Below are 26,244 nucleotides of genomic sequence, written 5' to 3'. Positions count from 1 at the left end.
CTTAAAGCGGTTTTAGCTGGTAATAACAGCCCCTGTTGTGGTAAATTGTGGACATTTAAAGGGCTCAATGCCAAGAGAGCGAGATTGTTCCAGAATTTACTGTTACGTTCTGGTCTTCAGGGTGTGCTTCGGAAAAAATCCTCTGCACAAAAGCCCCGGAATACCTTCAGACTGAAGCGAACTAATTAAGGGCTAAACGTCAGGTAATCCATTTGAAGTATATCCAGGATCTAATTCTGTAATTAGCTGAGAGGAAAACTCAGAGGATTCATGATCATTACATTCAGTCAGACTAAAATGAAGTGGCTGCAGAAGGAATGCTGATCCGTTTCTGTTGGAGTGAATGCAAATCAGCTACAAGCTTATTGACACTCCTTGAAATAAAGTGAAGTTGTGCTTCAGGTAATGAATACTGATCAGCACATTTTTTATTACAGCACCAGGAACTAAGAGGCGTGAAGTTTCTGGTGTCGTTTTCAGGGACAGAACAAAAAATAATTAGCTACATACAAATATAAAAAGTGTAATGGAGCAGAATTTCAGCATAATTCTCGTGTGAGGTACCGTATCTCCTTGTTGATGGCGTCCAGCTGCTCTTGGAGCATCATGGCCAGCGTTTGTGCATCGGAGTGGCCGCTGGGGGAGAGAAGGTCCATGGAGCTGAACAGCGTCTCCCTGTCGTCGTCGTCGATGTCCGACATCTCGGTGTCGCTCTCGAAGTGGTGGCCTCCCAGAACGCCGAGCTGCTGCGAGCGCCATTCGTGCTCGCCAAGCGATTTGGCCTGCACATGGAAACAAAATAATTTCTAAAAATAAAAAATAAAAAACACATTTTCTTGGGAAAAGGTTAAGTGAGTTCCGCTTAAAATGATTCACACCACTGGCAGCTTCAGGTTTATTTTCTTCAAGGAAAAAGGTGTTTGATATTTAATGAGGGACAAGTTGTTAATTTGCAAGAAAATGAATAAAGGTATAATATTAAATATTTAGAAATTTGTAAGAAGAAATGTCAAATTTTATCAGAAAAATCTCTTTACTAAGAAATGTCTGATTTAATAATGTCAGAGAATCTTAGTTTTTCTGTTTTTTCCTTCTAGTTTATGACAGAAAATCCAAGTTTTTCTTGGGATTGTGGAAAATTTATCTCTTCTTCCATGGAAATATATTTTTTTCTTTCACCTACAAAGACCCTAATGTTCTGTCTCAAATGAACAAGTATGTACAGGAAATGAACTTCCTGTGCATACTGTATATTTTCATTTGATGTTTTTTTTTTTACCTAAAGCAAACAGCTGCAGGTGAACTGCAGTGAATGCGTCTCACCTTTGTTTCCCGTAGACCCACTCGCCCCCTTCTCGGCCGGCGGATGACTTTGGCTGAGCGGTAATGGTCCGACTGGGTTTCCGCCAGAGATCCCAACGAGAAACGAAGCTCAGCTGATGTGTCGAGATGAGACCTAAAACGCACATTTAAATCAAGCATCAACTTCTCTGCGTTGTTCCCCTAAAACCAAACCAACTTGTGTTTAAGGTGAATCACGTCTGGACTTGTTTTCTGTCTTTAGACCAATCACTAAACAAGGAATTGTCTGAGCGGTGAGGTGGAAAATGAAGGATGAGAGACGGAAAATGTTCAGCTAAGCAAGCAGCAAACCAATCACAGCCTCCCTCAAGCAGAATGAATGTTCATGGTCTGTGCCTTTAAATTGTCTATGGCCTGGATTAGCACTGCTGATGTAAACACACCAGTGTTCTAATATTTAAAGTTCATGGTGCATAAAAGAAATATCTGCAGAAATACCAGAAAATCAGTGAAAGCAGCATTTCCAACTGTGGTGTAACAGAGCGAATCAGATGCTTCCAATAAACAGAAATAATTTAATATCTTCACACTAACTGCAGATTTAGCCTATTATTGCATTTTACAATAAACACATCCTGTACAAACCTTGACGAAATGCTCCATCTGCATGTTTTCTTACAATAGTCAACATATTTATAACTTTTTTTAATACGTGCCTAAACCAAAGACATCAGAATTTGCATTTTCAGCCACAACATGCAACACTTTAGATCACATGTGCATGTTTCACTGTAAGAGAAATGACAGGGTAGCGTGTGTGTCAGGCTCAACGTACAGGGACTCAAACTAGCAACCTACCGAGACAGCGTGGGTTCTGTGAGGGAGCCTGCCCTCAGTCTGTACTGGTCAAGCTCTGATCTCAGCTTCTCGATCTCCTCTGCCAGCTGAGACTGGACAAAACAAATCATCATCGTCAATGAGCTACAATGTTTTTCAGGAAAAATAGAAAACTACGTTAAATTCCTAGTCAAACAGACGCAAAAGTCTTACAACTTTCTATTTCATTTTTATTTCTGCTAAGCTTATTTTTTCTGACTGAAATCAAGATGACATACTTTTTCATGTATAGACTCTTCATACTGTTTTCTGTATCCATCCGAGTCCTGAATTAACATGTTCTGCAAAGATGAGAACAAACGGCAACGTTCAGTCACTGAGAACCGACATGACCGAGTCTCCGCTCTGCTGCCCTCCGTCTGCAGACCTTCTCCTCCAGAGCTGCCATTCTCTCCTTCAGGTGAAGCTGGAGGCGCTCGTTGGACTCAGTGAGGAGTCGATCCACCGTGTCCGAAAGTCGCTTGTTGTGCTCTTCGTTCATCTTTTCTCTCTGTCGTGCCTGGATGGTAAAACACAGCAAGGACCAAACTGAGCTGAGTCACTTGTAAATGACAGAATATGGTGCTAAAAATGTAACGGTGATTGTTTTTGTAAGAGTTTAATTGTTCTGACCTCTTCTAATTAATATTATATATTTATTAGATAATAATAGCTGAATGTCGTGGAAAACGTACAAAAAGGTTGCAGTTTGCTGGCATGTTTCACTTTGTAGGGGATAAATGAAGAATAAATGAACTAATCATGCAACTTCATTCTTCAACTACTTATAAACCCAGTTAAAAAAAAAGCAACATTTTTTTGGAAATATTCACTTTTAAACCTTTTTATAACTTTTCATGTGCTCTTCTCGGAGTAAAAAAAAATATGACTTTATACTTTTGATGTGAAGATTCTATTTTTAATACTTTTCTAAAAATCATTTTACACTCAAGTTCCATAGAAATGCTTGTTTTGTGCTTTTTTTTATATTTTTGTATCATCTGCTGATCTCTGTGTTTAATTTTCACTCCATGTCAATTATCTCTTAGCAGCAGGTGTGACAAAGACATTTAATCATAAAAATCATCTTTAAAAAGGTCAACTCATTAAAATACCCATCTTATGATTTTTAATAACTAAAAGAAAGGACAGCAACAATGACATTTAAAGTTTGATTAAATCTAAATAAACTAATTCAACTTGTGTGATGGTCTAGCTATATTCTGGTTAGACCAACAAACCTTACTTTATGCAGATGTGGATAAATTTAAAGGTATTCCATGAAGATTAATCTACTAAACAAAACAACATTCGACCCAATTTATTTTTATTTATTTAATTTGTTTTTGGAGAGTTGTATCTTGGCTTCACGGAGTCTCCATAGCAACTATTAGACATTGTCCACATATCAACAATTGTCCTTTTCTATCCTATTGTCGTAACGATAATATAACTCCAGAAAACTACAAATTTGTTCTTACTTCTTAAGATGGTAAATATGTTAAAAATGTGATTTTTCAGAATATTTTAGTTAAAGACATTTTTTACACATATGTACTAAGAGTGAGAAAAAAGTGGATAGCACTCTATACATGTTCAGTTTTCACTTATTCAAATGGTGTTAAAAGGGAGAAAAAAGGCAGCAAATTGTGACAGCGTAACAGAAATGCTGTGAAGATTTGAATCCTAAAATAAATTTGACATGGCTGGATGATTTGTGAGCACTATTCCTTCAGCAGAGCGTGTGAACCACACATTTGGTCAGGCTTCAGCAGTGATAAATCCCAAAAATGTGTCATCGGTTGTTGTCACATCAAACTGGCTGCCTGGTTAATGTTGCCTGGCACGACTCCTCCGCAGTGACTCACCCTGAGCAGCTCCTGGTTTTTCTCCTCCAACTGGCACTCCAAGTGCCTCATTCGCTCCTCGATGCTCCCGTGACGCTCCTCCGCCTGCAGATGGATTAAAACATAGAGGGGACAGAAAGAAGGGCCACAATAATGGGCCTGTTTGAGAGCAGGAAGGGCAGCAGGAAAAAGAAAAAAGCAGAGACGGCTACAGAAGCAAAGCCCTGAACCAGAAAGTGAGAAACAGGTGTAGTTTAGAAAGCACAGCTATGGAGAGCAATCTGAAAGGAAGAGTGAAAGGGGAAAAGATCACAACCACAATGAAAAGGAGGAGAGCCTCTCCAGCGCAGCAAAGTGAGAGCTCCAGCTGGGCGTGCCATGCAGCCAGAGCAGAATCCCAGTAACCGGCCGCTACTAAACAATGTCCACTACAATGTTCCCCGCGGGTCTACCTTCCTAAGAATGGAGTTCATGTCTTCAAGCTTAGCTTCCATAATAAAGTGATAATCATCAGGGGAGGCGGAGGAGGAGCTGGAGTCGGACTATGCGGCCGAGGAAGAGGAGAAGGAACACGTTGAAATGTCATGGCGTGACACGCGGCGGCACAGGAGCATCCAGAGGTCAGGGTGTCTGAGGGGATGTGCGTACCGGTTTGCATCCCTACCTTGGTGAGGGCGGCTATCCTCTGGGCAAGTTCTGCCTCCACCTCCGGCAGCGTCTCCGCCTTCCTCATGGTCTGCTGCAGCTTCTGCTCGGCCAGCTCCAGCCTCTCCTGCAGCTGCCGGTTCTTCTCCTCCATCTGGACACAAACAGCAACACCAGGATTCACATGAGCGCCACCGTTTGTTTCAGTCGGTGTTTATTAGCTGCGCATGCTGAGTCCTGGTGAATCCATCGGGTCTGCACGGCCTCGACGAGGAATTCATTGTCACGTTACAACCACAAATGATTAACGTCCCTCAACAGGTTTTAAAAATTACAATTACAGCTCAATTGGAGAGCGTCTATATATTAATCTCCAAGGTTTGCCAGTAATTTTCAAGTTTCTGTACGTCAGGACTTTGACTAGACCATTCAAACATGAGTAGGATTGTAAGAATTTCCACAATTTTAACCTGCCGACTTGTCTGATGTGATACTTTTGTAAACAATAAATAAACACGAATCTGTCTTCTTTCACTTAACAGCTACTTTATGTATGAATACTTCTGCACCGTGTCGAAAAAGAGTAATGTGAAACTCCAGATCTCAGCTCAAACACAGTCAAATTTTAAGAGATTAAAAATCTATTATTTAAAAAGTTGGTTTCCAATCGACATTGAAGCAGTTTTGTTTCCATCCGCTGTCCATTTAATCTATTTATTTTCATTAAATCATTTAAATATTCCTAATCTTCTGGCCAACAAAAGGTGAAACAAAAAAACCCTCAATCTCCATTTTCTCTTCACTTTATCACCAGCACTGCATTGCTGCTAAAAAACAAAAAACAAAAAAACAAAAGTCATCCTTTGTTGGAAAAAAGCAGCAACTCTGCATTTGCCAATGACAGTTTCCAGCTAGCAGGTACTAACCACAGAAATGAAGCTCGGTGTTGCTGAGTGACATTTCTCCCTGATGTGTGTCGAGACTTTTGTCCTTGCTCTTTATGGAGCGCTGAGCAGCGTTACTTTGCTTTCAGTGACAGAAGCTTTGATCCCATAAGCATCAAGCCTGGCAGCTCAACATGCAATCATTTGACTGGAGTGGGCCAAGAATGTGCCGTTTTCTGTGTCAGTGATATTTTCAGTTTTGAGGTCACACTGGGGAATCATGGCCGTCTGCTTTTGGTTTGTAACTTGCTCCTGCGTGTATTTTTGGCCGTTTTGCTTGCTGTATCTTCTCATGGCTTCATCTTTCTGGAGCCACGGCCGAGTCTGCGTTCCATCAAAACCTTATCTTCAAACATCAGTGGGTATCCTGAGCTTCATCTGCTGCCAACAGGACAAATGGACTCAATGCACAGCCTGTGATGGAGGGAGGCAGCAGGAGCTCAAAGTACTGAAGCTTCATGGTACCTAAAGACAAAGTGTCAGTAGTTCTGATGTCTAAAATGCTGTTTAAACCCCAAAACTAAAAATCTAAAATATTAAAGTTTTCAGATGCTTTGTCATGATTAAATCTGATGTAGGTATTCTCAATAATTATATAACTAAATGTGATTAAAATGGAGTGAAGTAAAACTAATTTGAGCTGCTGCATACAGTTTGCACATTAACACCTAAAGGCAGAATAACGAGCAGTCAAGCATGCAGGAAACACTGGAAAGAGTGAGAGTCAGCTGGTCCAGTACTGTGCACTCACAGGTATAAAAAAAAGCTATTTTTTGATGAGACCTGTGAAAGATTTTCATTATTGCAAACCAGCATTTCCAGCAAAAAGAGAAATGTTATTCTTTTTCCCCATCCTTGTTTCATTAGGATGAAGAAACACAGCAGGGAATCCAAACCTCCATTTAGTATCGCCTGACTTTAAGTACTTCAACACTTTGATGATTTCTGACTTTGAAAACTTTGGATTAGTTTTATCATTCTGTAGTGATCAGACTTGTTATTAGACACGCGCACTGCTCCAGATTGCTCAGTAATGATCTGACACAATGTCAAGAAACCTTTTAACGGTCCAGCCTCAGGGGAGAATCCAACATGCAAAACCAGGAGAACCTCATCGTAAACTGGCTTCAGAGTCTACCGCCATCTTTGAGTTATTAACCATCAAGCCTACCTGTCTAAGGAATGCTTCTTTGTTGGCCAACTCATTCTCCAGCTTGTCGTTGATGTCGTGCACAGACGTGGCTTCTCGCTGCGCGCTCAGGTAGCGCTTCTCCAGCGTGACGATGCGTTCCTCCATGTCCTCCTTCTGGCACATGACCTGCGCACAATCATCAGTTAGAACAGTCCAGATCCTGGTGTTGATTTTATTTACTTCTGTGTTAAATCAGAACTTTAGTTGTTGCTTATGTTTTCTGCATGTATAGAATGCATTAAGATACACAACGAAATGTACTTTTATAGAGTAAAATAAAAAAGGAACATTTGTGCAGGATTCTCAAAAGCTGCACAAAATGAGTTGAGAAGCTACAAAAAGCAAAAAGTGACTTCTGCATGAGCGAAGGACAAACCCAGTCAGACTCCAAAGAGAAGGAATATTTCTGAAGACAGAGAGACACAGATGTGCTTCACAGTGACAGAACTACCACAAAAACTATGAGAGTTAATTTCCTGCAGAAAGAACTGCAGGAGACGAGAAAAGCTTATGTTGTTTTCCCAACTAAGCATCAAGAAATAGTCATCCTGCAAGGGTGGATAAATACTGCAGCTCTGAGAGACGACAGATAACGGTGATAACAAGCCGTCTTTCCAATAAGGCTGCAATAAATGCCTCAGCCTGCATTGTTAGCAATCAATAGTAATTTCAGTCGTGGTTCAAAGGGGTATCAGCCTATACGCATACGCACAGTGAACAAGTACGCAGCTGTGCTATTGTGCTGTCGGCTATTGGAAAATTATTGTCTTCATATTCTTTGCTGTATCTTGTAGTGTGCTGAATATTTACGAGCCAGCATTTAACATGTTAGAAATGTAGACATTTTTAAGGAGGTATGCAGATATTTAGAGATTGAGATTAAAACCAGATGAATACATAAACTTTCTCATTGTCAAAATGGCCAAACTTACTTATGTTTGCTAAATACCATAGGAGAAAATTATTATAAAGCATTTTAGCATAGATGTGCACATTCAAAGTGGCTTTAAACCATTTGGGAAAGACTTTATGATGGACTTATGGCTTATAAAGCAACATCTGCAACATTTAAGTACCTTAAAATGCTACATCAGATCAGTCCACGAGGAATAGGCCACATTTTCAGCGAACTATGTATTCGAATAAATTTTCAAACTGGGCTAACAGAGAGAAACTTTAGTTTGACTTAATTTCAAAAATGTCCATTTATTCAGGGCATGGACACATTGGATTTGAAATGCCAGCTTTTTCACACCACTGCAAGGATTCTTTCATGTCTTTTTCCTCCCCAACTTAGAAATATGCACATTTCCCTCTCTTCTCTGCATGCATACGAGTGAATGTGTATGTGCTTTTACTTCTTTGATGTCTCTCTGGTACTTGTTGTTCATCTCCTCTGACTTGATGAGGTCTTTGCGGGCTGTCTCCAGCTCCTGCTCCACCTCGGACACCCTGGAGGACAGAGAGGACATGCGCTCCTTCATCTGGGCCAGCTCGTAGTTCTGCTTCTCCAGCAGATCCTGCAGCTCCACCACCTGGCTCGCCTCGCGGGCCGACTCCAGAGAGCCGTTCGACAGGCGCTGAGAGGGAGACACAACATGTGCGAGGTCAACATAGGAAAGAAAAGCTTTCCATAGAAACTATAGGTGACATTTTCCAACCTTTTTTTATTTTAGGTGTTTTAGTGCATAGCCGCAAAGCATACAGTCTTTACAAAATTTAGTTAGCTTACAAAGTAAAGTCAAATTTTAGAGATTGCCTCTTCAGATAAAGGTTACTAGCAGAAAGTGTATAAAATTCCCCATCCATTGGCTGAAACGTCTATATATGCGTCTATCTCTCATAAAAGTTTATTTTTACCTCATAGCAATAACGATTTGGTAGACAAAATAAGGAATAGGAATGAGAACAGAAAACAAAAAGCATTAACAATTTCTAAAACTAAAAGAAAGCATGACCTTTCCTGCCCTTGACCTCCTCCTACCTGCCACATTAAGGCCACAGCCATGTATATTTTACACCACAGGACAGGCTGTCACTCCCAGCTAATGGTGTTTGCAGCAGCGTCTCTGTCAGTCCTTGTGACTGCAGCGACGCTGAATGACTAAACCTCTCCATCACCGCAAGGTTAAAACTTTGCCTACGTCGCTTCACATGAGGAACACGCAGCCAAACATTAACATGCAGAAAACAGCCTGTGTTTATATTCCTTTATTTTATCTCCTCAGAACAGAGCAGATGATAACAGTCTTCTCATTACCTCTCGCCTCAGCGTGCGCGCTCTTCCTCCCTCTACTCTCCACACTCTATTCTCCTCCCCCAAGCTGCAGCCTGCAGAGGACCAGCCGAGCAGCAGCCTTCCCATTGATCTAACCAACTATCCAGCTGTCTATCTGCATGGAAATATTTTTTTTAGCATCAGATATGAGGTTTAAAGTTCTGATGATGCCGATATAAAACAAAATCGGTGCGGCGTTGTGGAACAAGATGCAGTTCCATGAGTTTTAAAGTTTTTATTCCAAATTGATGGTACAGTCAGTAAAGAAAGGTAGAATGATCAAGTGTATTTCCTTGACCAAGATGTCAAATGAAGTCACGTTACATCTCAAAATTTAATTCATAGCCCTCCTGATGAATGCAGGAGAATTTGGACGAGTGTCAATAGTTTCCATCGACTGCTTGGTGCATGAAGAAGTTCCTGTCAGCTGCCTGAAACAAGATGACCAGCCTTTCTTAAAAGAAATACAAATTTGGCTCTTAAGGGAATATATTTGCATGTCATTGTTGGATTTTGAAATCTTCTTTATTCCCTTTAAATAAATGTCTCAGTACATTAAATAGTTTATTTTTATTTAAAGCCAGAAAGCTGAGCTCTGGTGATGCTCACCTTGCCGTGGAGCTTTTGTTGCGCTTCGCTGCCCTCCAGTAGGTCATCGCCTCCTTCACCGGACGCGACTTTCCTCTGAAGGTGAGCGTTTTGCTCTCGTAAGGCCACAATCTGTACGATCGTAAACACAGGTATACATTTAAAATGTACATTATTCACGGAGCCAATGGTGGACAATGTTTAAAATGAAGCTAGAAGTCTCATAAAATCACAGTAATTATGACCTTCAGCAGTTAAATATGACCAGCAATAATGTTTACATTCAGCTTTACAGTGACACAAGATCTGCTGTGGCTACAAAGTGCTTCTTTATCTTTCAAACTAAATCCTTTAAAATTACCTCCAGACTCAAACTCGGATCTCTAAAAGCAGAGCTGAAGTAAATACCCGAGTCCAGAGTCCTCTGCATTAGTATTTACTTTAGATCAGCTTTTTAAAAGCGTTTTTCCTTGTGATTTTATTTAATTCTCCTTCTAACAGCAATGTAAGGCCACAGATTGGAGGATAGTCTTCTCAAGGTAAACAGAAAAACCTCCTTTCAGGGAGGAGGAGTCGAGTTAATGCTGAAATTGAACACAGCTGGATTTCCTGGCTCATTACTAGCTGCGTCTGTACTGAAGTCTAAAAGTCTGAGGAGCTTCTGCTGCTTTTTATCTTTTAATATCCTGTCATTAAACAGCAAGCGATCGTTCTGTGGTTTACACAGGAGAGGAATTTCTTCAATTTCTTTTACTGAACTTTATAAATGAGGAGGAAAACTTCATCAGTGAGAAGGCAGGAAAACTTTAAGAAGAGAAAGATTGAAGAAAGAAAGAAAAAGATGGGAGAAGCAAAAAATTGGTGAAAGAAGGGAAGGATAAAATAAAGGAAATATTTGAAGGAATAAGAGAAAGAAAGATGATTAGAGAAGGGATGAAATGATGGAAAGATCAAAGTGATTTGCCGTGTTGCATAAGTCGTCCGTATCTCTGATCATTTCCTGCTTGTGCTTCTTGCTCTGCTTTAACCCCCAGCATCCTCCTTACAGCAAAGGTCACAGAAGCACTTCAGCTACAAAAGGCTCACATTATTTAACTATAATCCCTCTGCAAGCAAAGAAGCAGCTCCAACAACAATCCCGTAGACGTGCAGGGAGGATGTTAAAGCTCCATCAGGCTCTCGGTTCTCAGAAGCTTTCAGCGGGCTTTAACCTGAACTCTGCTTTCTCTGGTTTTTCTTTGAGGATTTCCCAGGATTGCTAATGTTTCGCTTTAAACACGTCATCCTGCGTGAAAGCACAATGATCTTTTACAGAAACAAGGTCTTGTTTAGAGTGATATATTTTTGCTTTAGAGGATAATCAATGACACAAACGACAAAAGAATTGTTTACACGATCCAGACACCGACTTCTGCCGCTAAATAAGACTATGAAACGACCTCCTTGCTTTCGTACAACGAGGGTTAAAACACCACAGAGCATTTCTGTTCATTAATTTTAATGAGGTCAGAGCCGCGTCTCTGGACGTTTCCTCTTCTATCCCGAGATCGTCTGCAGTTTTTCCACCTCAGAGATCAAACACCAACGCCACCCCTGACATGAAAGCCCAACAAATAATGAATGGAGTGCCGCGCATACATCATCCCCAGCTCAGAAATAACAGAAACGACAAGTTCAGATGAACAGGCTGCTGCCCTTTAGTTCTTCTCAATGTTGTTGATTCGTCTCTATTAGAAAGTAGTAAGAACGAAAGAAAGGGACAATATGATGTTCCTTGTCTGTTTTTACAACAATTTTGTTATGAGAAATGTCCAACGTAGAGTGATGAAGGAGAAATTGAATTATTAGGAGTGAAGGGTGATTTTGATTTTCTGCAAAGCAATTTACTGAATTGAAGAAGATTGAATCCATCCAGTAGCATGGAGGTTCGGTGCAGTCTACTTAAATTACAATCAGTCACAAATGGGGGAAAAATAACCCCAATTTCTTTCCTCATACAAAAACATTTTCCTTGAAGCCATTTCTGCTCTGATTTCCTGCACTATATTTGGGTTTATTTTAAAGGTAGCACAGTGGAAATAAATCCGATTGCATGTATGGATGTGCACTAAATATTCCAATATCAAACTTGGATTTCACATATGATACGAGTGTTTTGATAAACGTCTGTCTTGTTTTCAACAGCAGGTTGTGAAAATGAAGGCTAAATATTCAGATATTCAACAATTTCCATATTCAGATGGCATTTGTGCTTGCAGTGCTCAACTCTAATCAGATCTCCCCATGTAAGTGGGACTAACAAGATTATATGACTTCAAACGTGTTGAATCCTCTGCAGGATCTGGTTTCATGTTGAGGTTAAAATACTGATTTTTTATTTTTTCCCAAGCAGTGTTACCTACTGCTTAGATTTATTATTAATCAATGGTTTTTCAAAGCCTCATCATAGTAAAAAGGAGACCAAAAAATGTGCAGATCTGACGCAGATGACCCAGACAAATAAACTTGTTACCGGAAATGGCACAAAATAAGGCATTCATTCTCCTAAAATGCCAGTTTTTTTAGGGTATTTTATCCATAAGAAACTTTAAAGATGAAACTGAATGTTTTTGGAATTAAAAAAAAAAAGTCCAAAATAAGATATCGATATTAACATAACATTTGAGGGTGTCTGTCCGCTCAGAAAGAACCTAAAAAACAATTAAAAACCACAATATGTTTCCTTAAAAATACTAAAACATGCTCTGCAGGAGTCAGACCTGTACAGCATTAAAGAGAATTAGCCAGCTTTGCAACAAAATTTTAAATAAATAAAGTCTCAGCTGTCCGTCTGTGAGCAGAAGACAATGTCCGCCATAATTTTGTCAACTAAGAACAATGAGAATCCTACAAAGAATACTGTCATCCTTTGTTAAAGTCTCACTTTAACAAACAAAAACAATTCTAAACATGTCATGTAACTTTTCAACTGTTAAACTCATTTCCTTAATTGCGTTTTTAAATAGATTCCAACACATCCAGTATAACGTTTGATTTGATAGAAGCGAATTAGAATCCCTTGCAGTAATCAGTGTGTGGCCACTTGAGCACCTGTGACTGCACAAGGTCAAAGTGTGCAGATTTCATCAGAGTTGTGAAAACGCCTGCAGGGAAATGGGACTCATACAAGACCTTCCATCCAAAATCAATTACCAGTTTGCTTGCTCACGCCTCCCTGGAGCCCCTGAAGTGAGACGTTTCTATTCAGCAACGCCAGTTTGAGCGTCTGTGTGCCGCCTGTAGGCCCGATCGCTCATCTGCCCACAGCTGGCGCGCGTTGTTAACCGTATATAAGGGGGAAGCTCGCGGATGTACTGCTGAGGCTTTCTAACCTTGGCTCAGTGGTGTGAGAATTTCTAATGGCGCTACATTTCCTACCGCTGTGTCTGTCGGTGCCTCAAATGCTCCGTAAAAATCAAGTTTCTTCTAGGAGAGAAGGAAAAATAAAAACTTTAAAAACTACAGGCTTGTCAAATTACTCTCACTTCTTCAGAAAAGAATCTTTGATTTTGCAGCCAAATAGCTCACACCATCTCCTCTTAAACACTTTTCATTTCAGCTAAGATTGTGGTCTCCATACTTTTTCAGTTTTCGCTAAAGACACACCAGCACACTCATTAGCACACATCTCTGGCCACAGTCGGCATCGACATTCGTTGCTTTTTTTTCGTTTATATTCTCCTCTTTGCGCCTTCCAACCAAATCCCTGTCAGGATGTGACAACCACAAAAAGTCCAAGAGTTCCTCCTTTTTGTGTCGTGACTGGTGACAGACTGGGAGGCGGCAGCCAGTCTGCAGCCTGGGAGGACGGCTGCTGGTGTGGAACATGAAGCTCGTCAGCAACTTTGATCTGAAAACAGTGAGCGTTCTTCTGCAACCTCTGAGTTTTAGTGAAAAAATTATAATTTTATAGCAGGATATACATTGCTGTAAAAATGTGTGAGGCGTTTGTGCTCAAATAAACCTCTGAGAACTTCACAAAACACAGAGTTATGGTGAAATGAAATGCTTTCTGCAACTGGCTGCACTGGATTTTATTTTAGAGGAATATGATTGAAGTATATTGTGTTTTGCAGCTTTTTAGTTGTAAAATCAAATTAAAACTTTTACTGTCTTCTTCACAGATACTTGTGTTTGTCTTTCACCTGAAATCCCAGAGATGCATTGACTTGTAACTTGACAAAATGTAGAAATTTCCATTTCTAGGATTTCTTGTACTAGAGAAAATCAACCAGCAGAAAGTCTTAACTGAGGTAAATACACTGGCCTGGGGCTCATTATCCATTCAAACATTCAGCAAATCAGTGAACATGTATTTAAGTAAGTATGTTTAAATATTAGCACAGCTGTTATTTTATATAAGCTCACAGTTTGTTACCTCCTGGTTGGCTGCTGTGAGCTCCTCCTCCAAGGCAGAGACTCTCTCCAGGGACACTCGGAGTCTCTCTCTGACCTGAAAATATGAAAAGACAAAACAATATTTACGTCAATGTTCATTTAAATTTCAATCTAACACGGCAGGAGATAAATTATTTTTTTCTCTGCTTACGGCTGTACAATAACACTTAAATGTGTTTTGGAGTCACAAAAGGAACCCTGATTGAGTCTAAAAGTAATTTTTCCTTCAATATATCTCCCACCTTCTTCTTGTTCTTAACTTTTCAACAATCTCAGAGGAGTAAACCCTGAATTAAAAACTTTTAAGTTGGGAATATGCCCAGTATCCCAAGACAATTTCACCACCCAAAACATCAGGCCTCAACAGATGAGAGCGTTTAGGGGTCAGGCTGAAAGCTGGCCTCCCTGTGGATCACAAAGGGGGGAATAGAGGGTAAAAGCAGCAATCTAACTATGGAAAACAAACAGTGCCAACAATGCTCAAGTCAGATAGTCTCAAAGCATTGTTTTGAACTGTAATCAACATATAAATTCTATTAAAATATATAAAGAACCCATATTGTTTCACAGTATTCTGCATTCATTTACAAACATACAAAAATATACTTTTTTTCCTCCAACAGAAGTGAAAATAATAGACGGCTGGTGACAGATGTACCTTCTCATCGAGTGCTTTGTGGTGTTCAAATAGGGACTTAAGTGCTTTGAGGACTTCAACCTCACTGGAGACCCCTGAGGGGGACTGAGCTTGCCGCTTGACCACCGTCATTCGAAGTGACCGTTCGTGTCTGGACACCAGGCATTCCAGATGTTCCAGAAGTAACTGGGAAAATCACAAGATTATTGGTTAAAAACAGGGAAAAGCTTCAAACGGCTGCTGAACAGACGACCAACAAAACCTTAGCAGACACACATCCCACACATTAAAAGATACTTTCAAGCTTCACCACTTTCTTTATGAAACTGTTACATTAATACCACTCTTCGTTGTAGATTCGTGTAGAGAATATAGCATAAAAACAAAAATGTAAACGGTGCAAAGCGACTTATTCAAGATCGTCACCTGCAAAAACACGGATATCTATGCAAAGGTTAGAAAAATCTTTGTTTCCAGTGGAAAGTAAAAGGAAGTAATTGTATTTAACCATAAACCCAGGAGTCTCAGTGGTGAACTTTTCATAATTAGTACATCAAGAATATTTTAAATCAGTGGTTCTTAACCTTTTTTGAGGTACCGAACCCCCCCCAGTTGCATATGCGCATTCACCGAACCCTTCTTATTCCAATCCCCCCCGACACACAAAATACTTTGCGGTATTCTGATTTAGTAATGTAATTATATTAGCTGTGTAACCACCCTCACACCACTAGAGGCAGTACCAACCCCGAAAAGATGCGACTAAGGAGCAGATTTAGACTATAGAATTTGGTAAAAACTGTGAGCTTTGCTGAAGTAAATAAAGACACAAGTTCAAATCCATGCTGAGAGTGGAGCTCCTTCAATCAGTGCTCCTTCGCAGCTCTGATTGGCTAAGCAATGTAACATGATCCTCTGATTGGCTAAGCAATGTAACGTGATCCTCTGCAGCAAGTGATGGCAAAGCGKGGCGTCATCACGACTTTACACAAGTGTGTCTTTACCTCCGCGGCAGAGGCTCCGCCGTACCCCTGAGACCGACTCACCGAACCCCTGGGGTTCGATCGAACCCAGGTTAAGAACCACTGGTTTAAATATTTCCAATTCGACATTAGTTTCTACTGTGGCTAAGAGAGGAAACTTTTATTGCAAAGGAAAGCAGTTTTGAATTCACACGGGGATGGACTGTCTGCAGCACCATATGCTGCAGAAACCAACTTGCTTTTCTACTAAATCATTCAAATAAATGCTCTGGAAGTAGTATGCATTCTGTTATAGTTTTTAAAAAAATGCAACCAATTTTATTTTACCATTAGAAAAAAATTAAAAACAGTCATTCTCATGTTTCTGAGAAACATAGCCGTCTAAAAATAAAGGCAAATTTAAACCACCTCTCTATCTGAATCATCTCTGTCAGAGCAGCAGCAGCAGCAGCCGTCATGTGCTCCGTATTCCTGCTACGTCAACAGAACAAACACAGTCATGAAGTGTTTACACTGAGCTCCTTCCAGAATTAGAACACACTCTAATCCTGCTCGCTAGATTTTTTGCTTTATTATTTATTGGACACGCTTCATGTCTCCAGACCCGCTCGAGTCCAGCTGTGCGTGCATGTCATTCGATTGGGACACTTATCCCTAACAGTCGATAAAGTTTACATGTCTCCACAGACGACACCCTCAGCCCACTGCCTGTCTGCACACGCTTTTCAAAACTTAATTATGAAATGTAAAACACCTTCAGTGACAAAACCAAGTTTAATTAAAGCTTGCTTAGAAAATCGCTCTTTAGAGAGTTGGAGGCGATAATTAAGCGAGTGTGAAAATGACGTTTTCTGTTTCTTTGCGCCTCTTTTTATGATTTCTCAGTGAGCTGTGCTAAAATAGTCCTTTAGCGGAACAAAAAAAAAAGTGAAAACTAAATCCGTGCAGAAAAGTAAACCGGTTTTAAGATGAGAATGTTTTTGTTTTTTAAAGTGAACATGCACAACTGTTTGCCTCCCCAAACATTTACAAGTTGGTTCAATTTCCCATGAGAGTATTTGAGCTGGAGCACTCTTCATATTTTCACCACTTCATTCTACTGCTGAGCACTCATATGTGGAGGAAGTGGAAAACTCCCAGGCAGAATGTCAAGAACTACTGACAGTGTAGATGCTTGGTTCAGTACTTTTGCAGACTTACTTCCATTTCTGTTCATCAAAATATGCAGTCAGCCTCCAGGGGCCTTTTTTCTGAGGATCATATTCAAAATTCTGGAGCACGAAGTGAAACATTGTAAATATCAGGAATGTGGGAAAAATCTGTGCGTAATTTAGTCTTTCTTCTGGTTACCTGTCACAAAGGGTGTCCCTCAGGGCTGTGTATTAGGAATACCACTTTTTGACAATTCATATTAATAATGTAGGTCAAGTTGTTTACAATTCACTCCTCCATCTCTATGCTAAATATATACTGCTCAAAAAAATAAAGGGAACACTTAAACAACACAATATAACTCCATGTAAATCAAACTTCTGTGAAATCAAACTGTCCACTTAGGAAGCAACACTGATTGACAATCAATTTCACCTGCTGTTGTGCAAATGGAATAGACAACAGATGGAAATTATTGGCAATTATATTTCATTCATTTAGATGTAGGATGTGTTATTTGAGTGTTCCCTTTATTTTTTTGAGCAGTGTGTTTGTCATGGAAATAAAGTTCTGTTGGTTGGGTTTGAGACAATTCATTCACAATTTTAACATAAAAAATTAAACAAGTCTATATTGTTTCACTCCCCTGCTGCTGGTTTGAAAGGATCCCAACTTTATTTGCATCTTTTGTAAATACAAAGATACTGGGAGTGGTAAGAAGACATTTATTAAACTCTGTGGTTATATCTTTATTTTATTTTCTTGCTTTCATTCTGAGCTTCTGAAAGCAAACCAAGCCATCTGGACAAATTCAAACTGCTACAAGAGCTGCTTATTTGGGTGGGGTAGCCAAAATGTGCACCAAGCAGAAAGAAAAATGCATAAAGAAGAACAAGAAAACAAAACCCAGCTTCATCGTTAACAACAAAACTAATGGAAGAAAACCACATTTATGCAGATTCACTGCTTCTGTCCGATGCAGCACAATTCAAGTTTGATGTAAGATTCAGGCTTTAGATACCCTGGTGTTGTTCCTCTCAGCTTTGAGCTCAGAGATCTCCTCCTCCTTCTCCAGCAGCTGCTCCCTGCAGGCGTTCAGCTCCTTGGTCAGCGCGGCAAACTCCTGCAGAACCACAGAGAAAAGGACGAGATGGGTCAGGATCAGAAGAAATCCATCAGTGAGCTGGAAATGACAGAATCGGTCATAAAGCAGCTTTTTTATTTGTTTCAAATAGATTACGTGAATATTAAAAGATATAGAAAGAATTTGGCTTTGAAAGAGGGGAAGTTTTGAATTTCCAGCTAACGTGTTTGTAGACAGTATACAGGTATAAAGGATGAAGCATTAGTCACGGACTTACTTTAGAACGGCACACACACTGCAAGCCAACAGAAAAATGAAGCAGAAAATTCTGCACTACAACATGAGCAGTGACCGAGATGACTTAGCAGAACCCAAACAGAAAGAAACCCCACTGATCGTGTTTGCAGAGGGAACCTCGTCTCTCTTCCTGCTGCTAATCTCCGTCAGAGTTGAGGAGGCAGCAGTTTAGTGAGAGACGCTTTTACTAACAACTTCCTCCAGCTCCTCTGGAGAGCTTCTACGCTTTTCATTTGAACGCTAGGAGGCATTTTTTCCTCAAGAGCTTTCCGAGTTTACTTTCGGTTTCCTGCTGGTTCACAGAAAGTTGATCATTAAAGATTTAGATGCACACTTTAGCTGAGAATTCCTTAAAAGGAAAACGTATAAACTCAAATTTAGTGCATAGTGCTTGAAAATCCTGCAAGTGTGTTGTCTGTCTTTTGTATTAAAAACATTTTTGTTTTTTATCTAGGTTTTTCTCGCTCGTGTTTGTGAGATCAAACTAAATTAGCAGAACTGAGAATTTGTTGATATGTTTCTACATATTAGACATTAATTCATAACTGTTGATGCAACATATTTGGGGTTTTTTCACTTTTGATATGTGTTTAAGTTTCCATTTAATTTAAGCCAGCAGGAACATTTTTAAAGAAAAAAAAAAGTCACTTACGATTGGTATTTTTTAACAAATTTAATTTGCAGAGGCGTATGAAATTGATTTACATTATAAACACTTAGCTGAAGCTGCTTAAACATGAACTGATGAACCAAAGCCTCCTTGTAGAAATACATGTGCTGCAATCATTTGAATAAAAAAAACACCAAAAAAGAATTAAAACGTCTTTCTAAGAAAAAATAAACTGCAAAAGATTGTCAGTTTCATGAACTTTGTTTTTAGCTTTATTTGACATTTCTATCAAATGAATATGAAAGATCAATATTAGTTTGAAGCTCCAAATGAAATAAGATGATCAATAACATAATTAATTGAAAATATTTTGTTTTCAGCGTGCAAAAATGCAATTATTTTGTACCATACAAAAAATAAAACCATGTTTTGTTTTATGAAATCCGTTTCTAATCTGTCCTTCAGGAGTCGAGGACAATAACTCGCTGCTGCGCAGAAACTCCAGGGAGCGAACTCATATTATGTCTCTTCTACAAATCCTTGGAGGTCAGACAGTCACAAATCCTCTATGGAAATGACATGAAAGTTTCTTTTGAACCGTTTTAAGTCAAGTGGACGTGATCAGAAGAAAGGCTTCTAGGTCTTTCTTCTGTTTCACATTATCTTCAGTAATGTGAAACTGAAGATACGACTACAAATAGTGTTCCACGTGAATACGAGACGAGCCTCAAGCTGACTAATGGCTTGGAGGATATGAAGCGACACGTGGCGGAGGGATGGAGGATAGTTTATCCCAGAGCTGCTGTCAGGGAGTCATCAACACGGCCACAGAACCGGCGGAGAAAATCTGAAGGTTCTACTGTAACAATTTGTGGTTTTTGCTTTTCAAATGTCTCCTGTGAGTCCAAGCAGTTTATATATATATATATATATATAACACAATCCTTCTTGCAAACTTTACACCCAACATCAAAATGAAAATTATTGAACAGATTTACTCTCTGAGATGTAAATGCACTTATTGCATTTACATACTTGCAAAAGGGAAGTATGTACATTTTTGGTTGACTACATTGTTTTAATAATGATTCTGATTTCAGCCCCAAAGCTATCGACACAAATTTTATTGCACTCTCACCAACTTTTCGCATGTATGGTTTTACCCACAACAAATGGGTGCATCTGTCAGCCTTCTTTCCCCCTCTACCCTCTACTGAGCCAAATGAGCGACTGCAACTTGACTGAATGTCCATTAGGAAGGATATCAGAGCAACATTTTAAGCTACGTTATTGTAGTTCAGTTAAAACTTCAGGAGTACACACAAACTGTTCTGTATAGTAAGTGACTTCCAGCTGCTTCCATTCACTCCTCCTGCTTTAAGCAACCATTTTACAACTCACAAGTATGAAGTATTCTGGTGTGCCACTTTAGAAACTGGAACAGAAATCAATTTCTAAAGAACACAGACCAAGAATACAGAGTCAATAGTCACAGCTATTAACTAAAAGTAAAATTTCCCAATATAATAACCCGGAAGATGCAAATGTGTAAAATCAAAACGCTGGAGAGAAAAGAAAATTGAGTCTTCTTTCCAAGTAACTACTCCTTCACACAATAACCATTCAGTTCAGTTCTTTTTTGTTAGAAAGCATGTTAGAAAATCCATCATCAGGTCAGGCTGGACATGACCTACTTTCAGAGTCCACAGACCTAAATCACCAGTTAATTAAATCACAGCAGCACATGAAACGAGTGCAGATTGTTTGGACGAGTTGAACGAAGTTACTTTGGTTTACAAAGTTTATTCTGACCAACCTAACAGCTAACCAAATGTTTGCTTTGTGTAAGGGGAAAAAGTGCAGATGTTGGCCTCTAATGCACACGGCTACATTTAGAGAAAACCAAGTACAACAGAAGCATCGCATCAGCACAAACACCTCCTAACAAATACCAAGCACAGAGGCAGAGGCCTCATCATTTGCGCCCACTTTGCAGCCACAGTTTTTGCTGAATACACTAAAAAAAAAATAAAAAAAACAGTGAACTTAAGCTACAGAAGCTGTAAGGTGCTGCTGCTCCCAGAGCAACAGAAACAAAACCAGGCCACAGTGCATCCTGCTCAGATGATCAGGATCAACGAAAAGTTGATTCTGCTCAGCCCACTGAAGTTCGGGGTCAAACTGTGGGGACAAAGCAGCTCATTATTGGTACAATAAATGCCTGCTCAGATAATGACTGAGTGCATCTGTGGAGAATGCTAAGGTCAACCAGGACCTGAGCTGTTACCATAGCAACAGGAGACAGGGGGCAAAAACGTGTTGGCGTGGTAACCAAGTCATCTCTGCAGGGAGCTGACCTAAAATTCACGCGCAGAAAACAACGAGGAGTTTTGAAGTCAGAGAATTTGTGTTATTTTAGTTTTGGCATAACTCACATTTCCTGTTTTACATATTCCATGAAATCAGATTTGGCATCTGAAAAAGAAAAAAAAAAGAAAAAATTCACGTCCCAGAGCTGATTATCATAATTTCACGCTTCTCTAAACCATCTTGAGAAACACTTTCTAATAAATCCTGGGAGTTACGCAGCACTTTTTTTTTTTTTCTACCTCGGCCTCTCTGCATTTTTCAGACTTGTAAATTTGTGCAGCAGGTCAAGCAAAAACGAAGCTTAGAGCTCATAAATCTCCCTCTCACAGGAGTGCAGCTAATCACAGTCACCTCCTCTTAAGAAAAAGCCCCTCTGCAAATTACACAGTTTGCTTTAGGGCTCGTCGGATCAGAATATCCCTTCGCCGGTGCTCCAGTAACGTCGCCTTCCTCAGCCTCAGACGGCCGTAAACTCTCATTGCATTAAAACCGGTGTCTCCGAACGGCCTCTCCTCTCACAGCCAAGTTAAATAAAAGGCTGCGACCTCAGGGGGAAGGAAATGTTTTTGAAGACTGTTATCCCCCCAAAGGCCACCCTGTCAGGATGCTTGACAGATTATAGACTCTGCTGAAACATCATTTGACCGAGACATTTAGGTTATAAACACGTATATGTTTGGAATAACAACTGAATTTTTACAAAGGATGCAACACAACATCATATATTAACAGTATTATGAAGTTATTTAGAAACAAATGCTGTATATCCTGGCATACAACCAGACTTTGCTTTCATAAAACTGTGCTAAATAAAAACTTTAAATATTTCTTAAGAAGCTTGAATATTAAAAATATAATCTGTGGAAAAGGTTGAACTATTTTGTGGCTCATTTCCACTCAGATATTTATTTTTGCCTAATTCTTCCTAAAGGAGAGAGAGAAAAAAATAAGAGCTGGAGGTTTTATTTGCAGGAAACCCACCCAGCAGCCCACAGGCACATCTTTGGTAAACAACATGAAAGCATATTGGTGTAAAAAAATAAACAGCAAAAATGACTGGAGTGATGGTACATTTTCTACATTTTGAGAGCAGGAAGATTGAAGGAGAAAAAGAGCAAAAGTGAAGATGCACATGCACAGCATTTTTAGTGCATCTTTGATTTTGAGGCAGGAGAAAAGTAGAAGATAGAAACACTGCTAAAAAAAATAATAAAGTAGAAAACTTCAATGTGGTTTTCAACAAAAGCCGTTCTGATTTTTTAAAATAAATTAAACAATAATTACAATGTATTTTAATTATTGAGTCTTGCTTTTTTCCCCAAATATTTGATGCAGAGAGCTTAATGGTCTGAATCTTCCTTCCTTTAGGCCTCAGTTTCACCATTTTATCCAAGACCCACCAGACCAATAAAGCCCCCCGTCTCTTTTCCCCACTTCTCATTACCTGTGCAGAATGCACAGCGCTGCAATATGTCAGGCAAGGTGTGTGCATGAAAGTGTGTGAGTACAGAGTCTGACAGCTGAACTCTAAATGAATCGGTGGCCAAGGCTTCCTCTCTGAGTGGGCGACTGTTGGCCTAAATTACAGCAGCATCAGATAGTTGTTGTGGGTTTTTTTTTCCTCCTATTGGATGTGTAGGCGTGCCTCTGCAGGAAAGTCATGCTTCCGAGCTAAAAACATACCCTGCCAACCGTGCATCTTTCTCAGGAGTGCAGAGGTGGCGGTTGTGACTGACAGGATGCTGATTCACTGGGTGAGTCTCAGAGATCCTGACATTTTTTCAGCAGTCAATCCTCAAGTGTTTGGACAGAAATTTACATTAGCAAAGCTGAGATTTACAACAAAAAAAGCGCAATTCATACCAAGGAACTCCTTGGAAGCAGCTAAAAATAATTATGATTTGAGAAACTATATTCTCAGAAAGTGAACCAGCAGATGATATTTGAGCTCTTCAGACATAGCATGGGCAGCAGAAGGGTTCACAACACGTCTTCAATTTTTAATCAAGCGGGATATTTACAGTCTGAGACTAAAAGGCGGAGAGGAAACATGGCTGGTTATAAATTAACAATGAGAAGAGCATGCTGCTATCAATACCACCTCCCCCAGTAAACAAATGTGTGCACATGCTGGGGAGATGCTGAGCTACAGTAGACGAAATATCAATAAGATCATGTTACATAAATATTCACATGCTGTAAATAAAGACCTAGAGATGTGTAATCACCCCTCAGGCTGCTGACAGAGGGGGGGCAAAACTATTTTTAATTCTGATTTTTTTATTTTAAAAAATGGCAAAAAGAGTGAAAGTAAAAATATTTTGGGGTGTAATGTATTTACAACTGACATTTTAATCATATAATCCTAAAGTGGCACAAATATTAAAATATAACTGGATCCACAGCCTAATGTAAGTACTTTTTTTATTTTTTACCCCGTTTAGCATTTCCCTTTACGTTTGATTAGGTTTATATAACAAAAAGACATTAAGGATATCCTTTGCTCTGCTTCACATTTTGTCTCACAACAAGCAGCTTCAATGCATTTTAGTAAAAATTTTATTTGTATAGAGCATTTTAGCAACAAGGCAGTTCAGAGTAAAATTATTACTCGGTATTATTCCTTTTGGAATTGCCCATAAAAGTTTTTTCCTGGTTTTAGTCACCAGGTAAAAGCATTTAAAGTCACATGACGCTTTTTTTTATTAGAATAAAAGTACCTGTTTAAGAATCTTTAAGCAACATAATTTGGGACAAACATTTCTAAATATTGTGTTTTTATCAGCCTCATTTCCTCAACTTCAAATATTCAAAAAGGTTATACGTCCTGACAGCGCAGCTCTTATTGCTCATGGTAAGATCCAGAGAGAACGCAGTCAAGATTTAGCCGAGATAAAGAAGCTTTGATGTGCCTTTATGTGCTTTAAAGTTCAAATTCAGCCTCTGAAATTCCACCTTGCAAATGAATCTTATTTTATACGCAATAAAACAAGTGTAGCTTATTTTTCCATTTGATGAAGTGTTCAGATGAGGCCCGGCTGAACACAGAGCGTCGGGGTTGATTGTGTGACGTCGGTAAATTTATAACGTTTAGCTGATAAGAGTTTTTCCTCTGTTCTGTGAAGACAAGTCATGAATCTGTTTTTGAAGATGCTGCCTTCATTTACGCAGTAATTCAGACCCGTTAAGATAAACGCTCCACAGCCTTCTCTCGACGCAACACAAACCAAAATGAAAGAGGTTTAAAGACAGTCCCTAAACGATCTAATGCATCACCGCCATTATTGTTTAACCCTCATTTTCCAAAACTAGCTTTGATATTGTTCATGACTGAAACTGAAGAACAATATCAAAGCAGAGGATGAACTACCTCTGGGCACAGAAAAACGCCCAAAAGACTTTTTAATGCTTCAAACAGCAGTAAAAAGGCACAATTGAAGTTGAAATAGTTTTTCCCCTTTGTAAAAAAAATTATAACCTTCACAAAAGTGGAACAAGACATTTGAAAACTTTACTCATGATACACACAGAGAATTGAAACTGCACTAACTACTAGCATTCAACATTTATTTACAGAATTTATTTAAATTAGTTTGTTTTGCATTTACGCACAATTGAAGCCAGAAGTTTTCTAAAAAAAAAAAAAAATAGAAAATGTTTCTCACTTTTCAAGGATACATCAGATCAAACCTGTTTTATCTATAAGCACTTCTATCTATAACCAGAGAATGTCAGACATGTGTCCCCACAATGAAATACACTGACACTAGTCTTTCTTTTCAATACAAATCCAACTCTTTTCTGCATAAAGAAGCTAACCTTCGCCCAGCAACGTTCTCATTTGACAGGAGAACAAACTCCTGACTAGAACGAGGTTTAATGATGGCACCATCAGTTACGATTGGTTGAGATTCATTTGGAGAAACGGCACCTTTAAGTTCACAGCACTCAAAGTCGAGGCCACTTTTGAATGAGTCTCTTTGAAGGCGCATTTGAATTTGGTTCAATAGAACCGATCAGCAACATCTGGATAAACAACTGATAAAAAATGCTGTTCAGTTATTATTGCTAAACTTTACAATTACACATTTTAGAGGAAACTAGTTAGAAAAAATTCATTTCCAACTAAAAAGAGAACAGAATATAGGGCTGTACTTTTATTTCTTCACGTTTATGAATAAAAGTTTTTGTTGCATTTTTAGTGGCTAGATTTTTGATAAATCTCAAGATAAAAACTAGTGAAATAACAAAACATTTCAAACTTCTGTACAGAATATTGTACTTATTGTATGAGTAACACCTGCCTAATTATAGTGGTTTATTGTTTTCCTTTGGAGTTTTTCTCTCCCCAAAAATAATACACAAATGCTGCTTCTAAATAATGCGAATGACACTGAAGCTATCACTTTATCTGCACAGAAAATCTGGTTGTATGAATCACGTGGACATTTTACGCAATGAATGTGAAGCGAGTATGAAAGGAAGTACTGAAGAGACATTTGTTCTGCGACGCTCTCAACTTGACACATTTAGCTCCAGTGTACTTGGCACGCTGATAAATTGACGCCAATGAAATGCACAGTGCAACAGTGCCCATGTTAATAAGGTCAGCGAAGGGGAAGAGCATTTCATTATCCAGTGAGAATGCATCCTCTGTTTTCCACATGTAACGTTCTGTCACACTCTTCTCATTTGGTTTAAATAACATAAGTCACCCGTGCACGCAGCAAAGCTGCATATCTCTGCGAAACACACAAACAAGCATTCCCTGAAATGTCACACCATCCATCATTTATTGCACACGGGGAGAAAAACGCTCCAAAAGCACCCATTTCTTTTCCAGCGACAAAACGGCACCAGCGGCTGCCGTGCTGAGCGCTTTCAGGAAGAGAATCGGCTGCCGATTCTACGTTTTCTTATTCAGGCAAAGGCAAAAACAGAATTCATGTTTCGGTGCAACTAATGATTTGCAACTCTTAGCTAGACTTTTACTTGTTCTGTG

At 39.3% G+C, this 26,244-nt stretch overlaps 1 protein-coding gene across 12 annotated transcripts in view; it reads right to left on the bottom strand.

The window, feature by feature from the left end:
• ppfia2 (PTPRF interacting protein alpha 2) overlaps positions 1-26,244 on the bottom strand; it is a 126,640-nt gene that overhangs the window by 14,290 nt on the left and 86,106 nt on the right. For all 12 annotated transcript variants that reach the window (XM_017302805.1, XM_017302801.1, XM_008400421.2 and 9 more), the window contains 13 exons: positions 17,903-18,004; positions 14,768-14,932; positions 14,090-14,164; positions 9,694-9,804; positions 8,165-8,386; positions 6,786-6,932; positions 4,690-4,824; positions 4,047-4,130; positions 2,567-2,698; positions 2,418-2,480; positions 2,161-2,252; positions 1,324-1,456; positions 565-782 (listed from right to left, as the gene is read on the bottom strand). In XM_017302805.1, coding sequence (XP_017158294.1) covers positions 565-782; positions 1,324-1,456; positions 2,161-2,252; positions 2,418-2,480; positions 2,567-2,698; positions 4,047-4,130; positions 4,690-4,824; positions 6,786-6,932; positions 8,165-8,386; positions 9,694-9,804; positions 14,090-14,164; positions 14,768-14,932; positions 17,903-18,004 — 1,679 coding nt within the window. The remainder of the gene's footprint in view (positions 1-564; positions 783-1,323; positions 1,457-2,160; positions 2,253-2,417; positions 2,481-2,566; positions 2,699-4,046; positions 4,131-4,689; positions 4,825-6,785; positions 6,933-8,164; positions 8,387-9,693; positions 9,805-14,089; positions 14,165-14,767; positions 14,933-17,902; positions 18,005-26,244) is intronic.

This window comes from Poecilia reticulata, linkage group LG23 (genome assembly GCF_000633615.1).
Source record: "Poecilia reticulata strain Guanapo linkage group LG23, Guppy_female_1.0+MT, whole genome shotgun sequence".
Taxonomy (NCBI): Eukaryota; Metazoa; Chordata; class Actinopteri; order Cyprinodontiformes; family Poeciliidae; genus Poecilia; species Poecilia reticulata.
Note: the sequence above shows the minus strand (reverse complement) of the source record. Positions and strands in the feature narration are given on the sequence as shown.